At 36.1% G+C, this 12,275-nt stretch overlaps 1 protein-coding gene and 1 long non-coding RNA gene across 2 annotated transcripts in view; one reads left to right on the top strand and one right to left on the bottom strand.

Moving 5' to 3' along the window:
* CABCOCO1 (ciliary associated calcium binding coiled-coil 1) overlaps positions 1 to 11,363 on the top strand; it is a 120,821-nt gene extending 109,458 nt beyond the window's left edge. The window contains exons 6-8 of the mRNA XM_044755607.2: positions 5,369 to 5,491; positions 5,914 to 6,054; positions 10,961 to 11,363. Of these exons, the coding sequence (XP_044611542.1) occupies positions 5,369 to 5,491; positions 5,914 to 6,054; positions 10,961 to 11,035 (339 nt within the window). The 3' untranslated portion in view covers positions 11,036 to 11,363. The remainder of the gene's footprint in view (positions 1 to 5,368; positions 5,492 to 5,913; positions 6,055 to 10,960) is intronic.
* Positions 1 to 12,275, bottom strand: part of LOC123279778 (uncharacterized) — a 122,494-nt gene that overhangs the window by 44,589 nt on the left and 65,630 nt on the right. The window contains exons 5-6 of the long non-coding RNA XR_011495268.1: positions 9,822 to 9,881; positions 5,328 to 5,416 (exon numbers count right to left, since the gene is read on the bottom strand). This is a non-coding gene — a long non-coding RNA (uncharacterized lncRNA). The remainder of the gene's footprint in view (positions 1 to 5,327; positions 5,417 to 9,821; positions 9,882 to 12,275) is intronic.

Consider the following 12,275-nt stretch of genomic DNA (forward strand, 5'->3'; position numbering starts at 1 on the left):
GGCCTGCCAACTTAAATTCCTCCTTGCAGCTTCAGCCGGAACGGGTAGTCTTCATTTCCTGTCTTAACTTGTACTGTGTTACCGTTCACTGTTTAGGTGATTAGCATGTGGATCTGACCGTCTCAAAGCTCTATTAAGTTATAAATGTTCAAACTACCAACATGCTGTGGATAAAAATAGAAGTTGCTATTAGATGTCTATTCATACCCTACAGAAGCCTGGCAACATTTTGAACCTTTTCAAAATGTAAATACTGCATATTAAGCATAGGAAAGAAAATTAATGTGCTGCATTTGCAAATTTATTTCCAAGTCAAAATGCAAAGGGGGAGGAGGACTCTTGTAGCAGAATTGATATTCTACATTTATAGGATATCTTAAGAAGTTTGTGATAGCTGAAGACAAAAGAAAAACACTCTAGAAATGGATTAATTCAAGTTTCTCTGATAATCTTAGCTTTTGAATTTCCTCTCTTTTGATTTTAAATTTATGGCCTCAGTATGACATTACCAGAGTTTATTGCATTTTGCAGGTGGCATTCATATGTTTTACTTTTTGTGTAGTATGTTGTGGCCAGTGGGTTACAATTTTTTGTTAAAAATTTCCAGAACCACACAAGTACTTTTTAATTAGACTTGCAAATGAGTAATGCCTTTCTCGAAGGGGAGAAAATAGTTAAAACATTACAGGAATTTTTATGCCTTTTTTCCTTAGTTAGAATTGAGAAAAGTTTGCAATAAAGTTTGCTTTTTGAAACTGTGACATTTTTTCCTAAGTTCTGATTTACATATGAAGTCATCATCTGATAATTCCAAACAAATGTCTTTTTAAAGCATACCAGTATTTGTTATGTGTTTCTGTAGCTCAGAAAGGGGCTAAGAGATTTGTCTTGCTTTCTGCCATTGAAAACAGTGGAAAGTTGTCATCTCAATGGCATTTTTAATATCTTGAATAATTTAATAATTGCCACCTTAATAATAGATTTCAGTGGTACAAACACTACCCACAAATCACCTACACTTTCTTCAAAGAAAACAATAAACAAATAACAAAAACAATAACCACAAAAACAAATAACAACAAACAAAAACGATAAACCAGACAATATTATCAATAATGTTAGCACATAAAGTAAAGAAAGAAAGCATGAGGTAACACAACTTTCAGATAAAACCTTTATAGTTCTTTTCAGATACCATAAGATCTGGAAGCAGATTCTACTTCCTATAAGTATATTTTCAGACCTAAACTGACCCTGTACTTAGTTCCAGGAGAGTCAAGATTCCTATCATTATTCCCATGAGAGATGTCCATTTCATACGGTATATGTAAATTCTTAAAAGATTTCAAGTGATTTCATTTGGCTTGTAAGTAAAGACCTTGGCTTTTTTTAAAGCTATATCATTTAATATTCGATGATGAAATTTCTTTCTTATGAGTATTAAATTATGCCAAAAGACATTTACTCGATATTCTTTAAATACGATAGCATGATTCAACCAAAGCTCAGATTGTAAACCATCTTAAATAACACTAATGCAATGTGCACGTAATGAACAATGTAACTAACTTAATTCTCATGTAACAGATAACATCTGGGGGAAATATACATTGGTAAGTTATGCAAAACTAATTTTCTAGCCACCACATCTGTAGATGTTATTTATTGTATGTTCACTTAACAGTCCATTATTCTGTTTAGAAATCTATTCTCTTCTTTATTAGAGCTTTTAATGTACTCACCTTGGTTCAAATGGTCTGCTCATTATCAGAAAAAATATAAATGGCATTCACATGGAACAACATGATTGTTTTTATTATATCCATTTGTGTGCAAGCATTCAAAAATGGCAAGAGAAACACATTTATTGCTTTACATTCAAAGTAATATTTAGGGGATATTTGAAAGTCAAGCAAAACCAATCATTTGGCCAAATGGATGTATGTGTATAATCAGAAACTCCTGATTTTTAATCTCAGCATTAGGCCTCAGGCAAGTCACTTAAAGTCTTTCCCTTTGTTTCCTGATCTGAAGATTATGGGTGCTATTCTCTTATAGAAGAGAGGGAGGTTGCTAAATCAGGGTACCAAATAGGAGTGTTTTTTTAATAAACATACTTGATCCTTTTTCTGTTTTTATTTTTCTAGATTTAAGAGGTAACATATTAGACTTTTGAGGAAAAAAATATGAAACAATTAGAATTCTACAGGAATGTATAAAAATAGTTATAAAACTAGCTTTATTTAATTTGCTTCAACTATTCATAGACTTGAGGAAATTATAATGTTCTTTCAGAAAATCTAACTTAGTAAAGCTGACCATGTCTCTCTGTTTTAAATAGATTTTATTACAGAACCAGCGATGTTGTAAAACATGAGGTTTTGTTAAAAAAAATACAAAGGCCTAATTGTATTTTTTTAAAGAAAGTATTGCATCAGACGGTTTCATTTAAACATATTTGCTGGCTCTGTGCTCTCACCACAATTATTGATTCTAATTTTCCTTGAACTTATTTTTTGGAAAAGCTACTTGAGGGGGAAAAATCACTCTGATGCTTCTGCTCACTATGTTTATTTCAAACTAGATATTTGACAGTGTACCTTCTTTTTCTTAATGAAATGACTTTATATCTACCCTCATCTGAAATTGGGATATTTCTTTCCCGTACAGTATCTTACTAACATAGCCAAATGCCACCTTCATGAAGGGAATAAACATAGCCATGGTTTAGTTCATTGATAGTATGCCAAACACCCTGAAGAAAAGAAATTCTCGCCCCCAGTTTTTGTGCATGAATTAAATCAAATGAATAGCTTTATGAGCTACACTCATACAAATCAAGAAAAAGACAAGCCAAACTCTCAGTCAGAGCTTCATGTTCTGAGGGTACACGGGAGCTTCACTCCACCAAAGAAATGATGATGTGGAGCTGAAGAGTTCCAAGCTTCCAGGTGTGTGCCCAGGTCACACACACACACACACACACACACACACACACACACAACGGTGCCAAAGACCAGGAAAACTGGGTCATTGGCAAGTAGTTCAGGTGAGTCTTATAAAGATATCCAGAGTGCAGGGGTGTGAAGGCTAAAATGAGAGACTTGAGCACGACTACCTGCTTGTGTTTAAGTGTATAATCTGATGGAAGAAAGGTCACAGGTGAGCCGATGGTAGCATCTGCTACAACCAGGATGGAGAGGCGACCTGTGGAGAGCTTACACCGAGTGGGGTCAGAGAAAATTAGCAGAAAGGCCTAGCTGTGTATGGAAAAGCATAGCAGCAAGACAGATGGGGCAACAGCAGCAAGATAAAGTTCTGCTTTGTTGAGAGAGAATATTTACCTTGCAGATTATCTCGTGCTTACTTTCTTAATACCCGTAATAAATTCAGTAAACTCCATTCAATTCCTTTCTCTCTTCTTTCTTCAATGTCTCACTCACCACCACTTCCTCAAAATTTCTATTTCTCACCCTATATTAAAGTCTGTACCACTAAATAAATACCTCATCATCTTCCCTTGTCTCCGGATTCCCATGCGCAGCTTATTTATTTTACCTATAATGTTTCAGGGACATTGAAATTGGTTTAGCTGTTTTATTTTCCTAGGTTGGTAAAATAAAGAGCAATATAAGATGTGGGAGGATGAAAAGCAAGCATGATGAAAAAGGTACAAATAATTTTGTGGGAAGATGAAAATGCTTGTATGTTCCATTTAGGGAAAAAAAACAATGACTTATGAATATTGTGAGAGAAAAGAATCATTCTGATATGTTTTCTAGATATTCTATTTTGATTAACATTTAGTCAACTTAAGATAAACAACCTGGAATGATGTCATCTAACAGAATAGAGATTAAGTGCTTAATACTATTAATAATTTCCAAGTGTGGCAACACGACATATTACAGTTTACTGGAAAGTGCACAGGCCAAGACGTTGGCATACCACGGTTTAACTCCCAGCCCGTCACTAAGTAATTAGTTGACTTAAAGCCAATCATTGAATCTCTTGGTTTCCAAATTTCCTTGACTATAAAGTTAGGACACTTCTGTTTTTCTATATATTTATACTAAACATCAACTTCTTACAAAATCAAATTAAATTAACAATATGAATTCAATGCAATGTACATTGGTATGATCAAGCAATAACCTAGCCTCTAGGGCATCCCAAAACCTTCTAAAGAAAAAATATTAATATTTAAATGAAATATTATAACACGTAAGTTTATTTGAAATATTAGGGCGAACTTAGAAATGAATGTATGCTGATTTCAGAGTTTTTCCAGGCCTCGTGAGATGGTAATTATTTGGTAATTTATGCATTTCTAGAGTTTTGTCTTCAAACTTGTAGGCTCAGGGTCTTACTTTGTCAGCATACGGTGTCTGACTCCATCTCAGGACCATAAAAACAATCTCCTGAGAGCTTACTATATAAATTAAGACATCAATTTATTGATTTAAAGTAAGGAATGTCATAGACATGAAAATCAGAGCACTCAAGTGGGCATGTCTTTATAGATCAGTTGAGATGGGAAGTCAAATTATGATCAAAATGTTGCTTGTGAAACATGGAATCAGAACAACAGGAACTAATAAAATGACTCAATGTTTAATGCCGTCAGTAGCCTCATCTCTTTCTCACCCCCAAGTCGTGGTGGGATGGACACTGCTTAACTTGACTTCTTTGACTCCTATTTCTTTATTTCCACTGTTGACCAGCTATCACCCTCCCTCTGGTTGGCATGCTCTTGCTGCAGAATTGTTAAATACTTGCGGTGAAGTCTTGCCCTGCCCTCTGTGTTTTGGGTTGATTTTGCAAATCTACTCTCTGATTTGCTGTGTGCTGGCTTTATACATTACTCTTTAGAGCCTTTATTGTCCTTATCACCAAGCTCTTTATGGCCGCTTCGCCATTGCCCCCAAGGACAGCTACACTCTGCTGATAATATCGATAAACATCAGACTGTTACTGACTCTGCCAGAACTGGAGAAGATATACAGAGGATCTAAAACATGATCTCTACCTGCAGAAAGCTTGTAGGCAGGAGGACAGGGACATTGATGCATGGAACAAAACCAAGGTAATACAAAATGACATCCTAAACCACATAGTATAATAGGAAGAGAATAAGACAGTGGGAAAAATAAAATGCTAATTATCAGATATGGAGCACAAAAAGCACTAGAAAACTAAGAGGGCAATGGCGTCAAGAAATCAGAGGAGATAAATGACTTAAGATGACCAAAAAATAGACTTGGAACTTGATATAAATACATATGTATTTATATATACAGGAATTGGCTGAAATTGTGGTTACTCACCAAAGACTTTGTCATAATACAGCTGTTTTCTTCCCTTCCAGCAAGTGATAGAGATTGTCAAGCCTTCAGGTTGCCTTTTCCCTGATCCTCTAGAAGAAGGAATCTCATTTGATATTTACTCAACATTCATAGAGCCACCCCCAACATTGGATACAGAAATGAAGGTATGTTCCCTGTCTTTTAATTCCCCTTATCTCAGGATTATATTCTCTAAGGGCAAAAGGAAAGGGACCCATGCTCTTCCATTTTCTTTCCCTCTGACTTTTCCTAGCTAAACATAAATATTTCTTTTAGCATTGATTCAAAGGTGGGCCAGCTGAGGGTAGCTCAGCAATTTTAATCTCTTCCACTCCATCCTCTTCAATCTCCATCTTCACATTCCCAAAAGTAGGCACTGCTTAGCATCATGGCTTGATTCAACATGACCCTCATGCATAATGAAAACGCAGGATAACATCAAATCAAAATGTCCCTCCAGGCTGACATTATTCCTGGTAAGAAAGTACCCGAGAGAAGTTTGAGGTTATATATAAATCACTGAATGCTCCAGAAATCACTTGAGTATTGTTTACTTTCAATATTCTAGGGGCTGGATCAAGAACAAGGCGCTGTGGAGTCCCAGCCAGAAGCCGACACTTCAGATACAGATCTTTTAGCTGGTTTCACCATTGAAGATGTAAAATCAGTGCTGGATCAAGTCACAGATGACGTTTTAATCAGCATTCAGGTACTCAGCCTTGATAGTGTGCTCACTTTCTTTATTACTGATTAATTAGCCAACCTCAACCTTATTGTCTTTAAACACTACCCACACTCTGCCAGCAAGAGTGATGTTTACGATGGAGGAGTTCAATTTAACATCTCCACATAATTCTCAGTTAAGTCATCTGAGGCTCAATAAGACCACAAAATAGATTTGCCAACAGCACATGGTATGGTGTGGATTATCAGTTTCTAAAATCATTTGACATTGAAGCCCAAAAAAGAACATGGTAAAGACCTTGTCTCTTGTCACCCTGTAAAGATTGCTCGTGCAAGAGCGATTGGAGTACATTTCTAGACAGTAAACACTGAAGATCAAACCATAATTCTTAGCTATGTCTTCTCACCAAATTTCTAAAGAGAGGCCTTCAAATCTTTGAATTCCCTCTCAGTGAGTTTGTTCCTTTTCACATTGCGCTAATAGCTAAGCAATTTACACCAATGGCTGCATGAAAATGGTCATGGCAAAGGCCATCTCAGTGGCAACTGCCAATGATGTATCAGTCAGCTTAGCTTTATGCTTAATGTTTTTCCTGTCCAAAATAAACTCATTTCTAGCTCAACACAGACTTGTATCATTTCCTAGGCAAAATGATTAAATAAGCGAATTGCATATTTTGAGAGGATTTATAATTTCTTGTGGAAATGACAATGAATCAATGGGACAGTATACTGCATGTTTAAAATATTAATGCAACTCAGAAAGATTTAGTTGTTATCTGAACATGAGACTATATATAAATAGCTCACTGTATTAGCAACTAATTTAGAAAGAGCAAAAGATTAGCTTGGCATGAACATACCTTAGTATTTGTTTAATCATCAAATGTTAATGCACTATTTACATGGGCATTTAATGATTTGATGCCAACAGAATCAGCCAAAGTCCTCGGTTTAATAAGGGGTGTTTAGTGTTTACCAGTAATAGTGGAAGAACATGTTTTATACAAAGCTTTATTGTTAACAACCCCATGAATGTAATAACTAGTTACTGTATAGAAAGGCAAAAAGTGCAGTTGAATTAAGCTGAGTTCAGAACATATCTCCTTTTTAGATTTGATAACATTTCATCTAAATATAGTTTATGTATAATCATGGCCCTGGGCTCCTTTGCAATCCTGCAGCTCTGAAATGATTGCCGAGGAACTACTAGACAGTAATAGAATTGTTTGCAGGCCCAAAAAATTGAAAACATCTTGACCAAGGCCATGTTCCATGTGGTGAGCAATATGTTTTTAACTATTCATTGAAATTTGTTTTTAATATTAGGGTCTGCAGCATTTATACCGCTACTCTATAACAGAAAGAGTATGATTGCTATATGTGTGTGTTATTGTCCTAGTGGCCTGCAGCCATCCTTACTGGGCCTGGAAGTTCATTAGCTGGCTCATCTAAATGTCATTGGGCATGGAAAGAGCTTGGACCAGAGGTGAGGGATGCAGATCCTTTAGGTGTCATGATCATTTCCACATTAAGTAGATTCATGGACACTAGCCTGGGCCAAATTATTGCCAATTTTTCAATAAAATGGCACGATGATGTGGACTTATACAATGTCTCAAGATAGAAAACCCCTTTATATGTTTTCTCTCAATAATCCTAGTGAACTCCACGCAAATTAGGCAGAAATTTCCCTGATAAATAAATTGAAAAATCAGAAAGAGAGAAGGACTAAGTCATTTGTCCAGAGTTTCCACGGTCGGAAACTGATGAAAGGCCCTGAAAGGAGGCTGTGAACTGGGTTCTAGTTCTAATTCCAGTGTTATCCACAAAAACCACATTACCGCTTACATCACGACCAGACTACTTTGGATTTTAATACTCCCATGGTGTGGCACTTTTTCAGTGTTTACCCTTGTGTCTTGATCAAATTCCAAATTGGGTAATTACTCTCTGCCTACCAAATTTCTCCCCTGTTTTAGAGGGGTAAGTTCTTTTCCACTTCTAAAGCCTGCCTTCCAACGTTCCTGGCTCTAAAAACTGCTGCATTCTTGTTAAAAGGTAGCCACATGGCAGTGGTCAGTGTATATAAGCCTTCTGAATACACTGACCTGCTGTAGGAACATTTAATGAATTATTATTTGTAAGACGTCTTAAATTTTCCAATAGTTTTTTCTCCTTCTTTATTTGAAGTCATACTGTTGTTATAATTTTTAGAGGAAAAGGCAGTAAAGAATTCATGTTTTAAGTACATGTTTTTCAGAGCTCCTTCTCCAGTGTGGTTACAGGCATCTTTCACTTTCTATAATTCAGACATTTCTGAAAATGTAGTGCAAATCCTTAAATTTTTATGTTAATCCACTTACTCGGCTATTGACTCACTTTATAGTTTTAGAAATTTATTAAGAATGAAGTTATCTTGGCCCTGAGATGTTAATTAAAATTATACTGAGCAGAGCAAACATTTTCAGCTTATATAGTTTAGGTTTTTTAATTTTAAAGATACATTCAAAATGAAATTATTTTGGCCCTGAGTTGCATAATAAAAATTATGCCCAATAGAGCAAACTTTAATATATTTAAAGAATTACATTTCAGAGAAATATGAATGCTAACACTAAATTTTGACATTAAATGTTGGCTGTTGGCCATGTTCAAGCAATAGGGTAAAATAATGTGAAAATCCTGAGAGAAATTGGCCATCTTGGGACCATAGGTATTTTGGGGTCAACTTCAATTCCCAGGTTAGATAAGCTAGGTGGGAGATCACCTCAGGGGAGTGATCACTGACAGGCTACTGAAGCCAGGGCATGAGTTTTCCATTGTTTCCTAAAAGAAAATATGGCCTTCCCTTATCCTAATGGTTGTGGGATAACTTGTCTATTGAGCAGTGTTCTGAGGAATAACATGGAGACATGGTAGACTAATGACAACCTAGTCTTGACCAGACAAAGAGTCTTTTCATCCAGACGCTGCTGGTTGTGCCTGAACTGAAGTACTGATCGCCACTGTCTAGAGACCTCCCCTCCTTCAGTACACTGCTCTATGGGGGGGACCCTGACCTTCATGAACCTTCTCCCCAAAGCCCACACTTACGTCAATGAATTCTGTTTCTGTGAAATACAAGAAAAGTTGACATGAAAACCATGGTGAGATAGTGAAACAGAAGCTGGTAGATGAAAGTACATCTGTCCTTAGTTAAAAAGAAATGAGATTATTGGTGGACATAAAGCAAATTAATTGACAGTGGGAAAAATCGATCATTTAGTTAGAGCAGTGCTTCCTAATCCTTTGGAATTGTGACAAGATTATTTCTTCAAACCATTTCAGTTCCTATATGGTCTAATGTATGACAAAGAAGCAGGAGTAACATATTTTAAAATATTTCAGATGTCATAGCGAAATATAACATTGGTGAATATATCACAAAATAAGGAGCTAGAATCATGAATTTAAAAGCCAGCATGTAACGTGAACATACTTAATTTTCAACTGCTTAATTTTGCAGATAAGAACTAGCACCCAAGGTAGTTAAGTGACTTGCCAAAAGCTACATAGCTAAACTAATCTCTAGGTCCCCATACCCCTAGACCAGTGCTCTTTCAGCTCTACCAAATCACACCTGAGGGGTTAGTGATTCCTACAAGATGACAGAGTTCCTTTGAAACCTGGAGGACCGTGTTCGTCCCTCATTGTCTCCTCTACCCAACCACAATAAAAGATGAGCAACCCGAGGCCAGAGGTTGACCACAGGGCTTGATGAAACTTGAGCCAAAAAAGACTGATACTCACTTGAGAATCCAGAATTGTTGACACTGATGTGATCTTTCCAGAAATACGTATCAACTCTTACTGTGAAGGTAAAACAAAATTTCATCAAACAGGGCAACCAGGTGGACATTTCAAAACTATTTATTATAATTACACTCATAAATAAATAAAAATGAAAAGTTAGTTATGCCTGGACCAAAAACAGTATTCCATTTTTTAATTTATTCTATATAAACTAAAATAATAAAAGTTTCTCAAAATATAGTTACCCTGAAGACCACAAATTATGTTATAGACATTAGCATTCTAAACTTGGAATTCTTTACTAATACTTGTGTGTATAAACTACTCCTCATACACTTGTAGACTTTTTTAAATTGCCTAAACAAAAACACCAAGTTTACCGCATCGTCCACCACCGTTTCTCTCTCTATAATTTTATCATTCATCATGAAAAAGGGAGGACATTTCCAAGGCTACTAGTGTTCAGATAATGTGAAAGTATTTTTGGAATTGTGCAGGTAGCAGTGTTGGTCCACAGAATGTCAGTGCCAGAGGCTAAATGCTATCGCAGCTGCAGCAAACACTAAAACCTGTCAGCAGTCGCTTACTTTTTCCTCCCGAAACTATACCACAAAGTGGCATAATTCCAAGAGTTATAATGTATGATGAATACTCTTAATTATGAGAATTGTTCTAATTGTGAGATTATTTGTGTTATTATTTCACCACAGAAGTTCTCTGTGATCCCATTTAGAATGTATTACACAGGAGACAAAACATCCATTGCGAAGGGGGGGACCGACCACACCGCAATAACTGAGCCCTGAGCAGTTATTCTGATTCGGTGCTTATTGGTAAAGTCTGTCTGAAAATACAGATAAATTATCCTATCTTCCAACACAAGGCTCTGTGAAAAATGGCTGTCCAAATACCACTTCCTGTTCATAGCAGACATGCTATACATTGGGAATGTGCAGAGAAATATGATAAAGTGTTATCACATCACTACAGGCTGGTACACGGCTATGTCTGCAAAACAGGAAGGTGTGTGAGGGATAATGTCTGTCTTTAGGCACTATAGTATGTCAAAACCACAAAGACAATGTGCAGCAAAAGATAGCTCCATCATAACCACTTTTTTATGATTGTCTTCACAGACCGAGATAAACGAAAAGCTGCAAATACAGGAAGAGGCCTTTAATGCACGAATAGAAAAATTGAAAAAGGCCTGAGGACTCAGTACAAGGAGAGCGATGCTAAACCTCACAGAAACAAACAAAACCAGCCGGCATAATAGACTCTAGAGCATCACATTTCCTTCATTTAGTTAGGAGAGGACAACCAAGCCCCGCTTTTTATTATCCTAAGCCTTAGAAAAGTATTGGCCCCAATTTTGCTATCTCCTGTCCCATAATAGCCTCTGAATTTATTGCACTGAGTGTAATAAGAACATTTTGTATACAAGAGTTTGGAGAATTATATGTAAAAATACAATTACTTTTACGATACTCCTTTGACATTTTGACTAATAAATGCTATTCATCTTCAAGAAGAATGAAACTGACTTTTTTAAATAAAGAAAAATAAAAATAATTTTGCCTATATTGACCCAAATGAATGGTCAAATTACTGTGGCCCTCAGAACAGATACCACTACCGCACTGCTGAGGATAAAACTCGCTAAACTCTGGCAATTCAAATGCATATACTGTGGGTTTTTTCCTTAAATCGTTTGGTTTTCTTATTTAAACGTTTCAGTGTGAAACCAATTTTCTGAAATTATTTAATGGAGTTTGAAGCACTTTAATTTATTCTGTACTGTATTTGTTATTTCTAATCTTGTTACTCTCCCAGGAGAATACGTGACCTATATAAAAAGAAGAAATGTATAAATGGTTATTAAAGACCAACCTATATATAGATTGTAAAAATCTTAAATACAAATCAAACTCACAGAGCTCTTAAAATTAACCATTATATTGCAGTAGAACGATTAAAAACATCTCAAGCTTTTAAATACCTTTATTAAAATATAATTTTAAAAGAAAAATATCCATTTGCCAACTGACTGTCCCTAGTTGGACAAATTAAATGAATTACTATGTAGGCCCTTTCCAAATTTCTTAGACTTCAGAGTATTCTAGAATGGAGAGCATTGCTAAGAGGGGGACAGTTCCTTCCAGAAGTTTCCACGTTATACTGGAACCAGATGTACTTGCATCTGGGTGGAACCTGGTTGAATGTGTTCTGTCTGTGCTCTAACCTTGGGCTATAACCTTACCTTTTCCATCAATATCAAAGGGATTGCCCCAAAGTCATTTAGGGTAGAGACAGATCTGACAGCATTTGGTAATTTTCTAACTACACTGATCAGCAAAGTAAGAGTAGTTCTTAAGATGAAACCATGTGGATTGTTCATGCAGTTCCGAGTCTGGAAGGCCTGGAGATGTGCTGAGCTGTGTTTCTTCCTTA

This window comes from Equus asinus, chromosome 2 (genome assembly GCF_041296235.1).
Source record: "Equus asinus isolate D_3611 breed Donkey chromosome 2, EquAss-T2T_v2, whole genome shotgun sequence".
NCBI classification, from domain to species: Eukaryota; Metazoa; Chordata; class Mammalia; order Perissodactyla; family Equidae; genus Equus; species Equus asinus.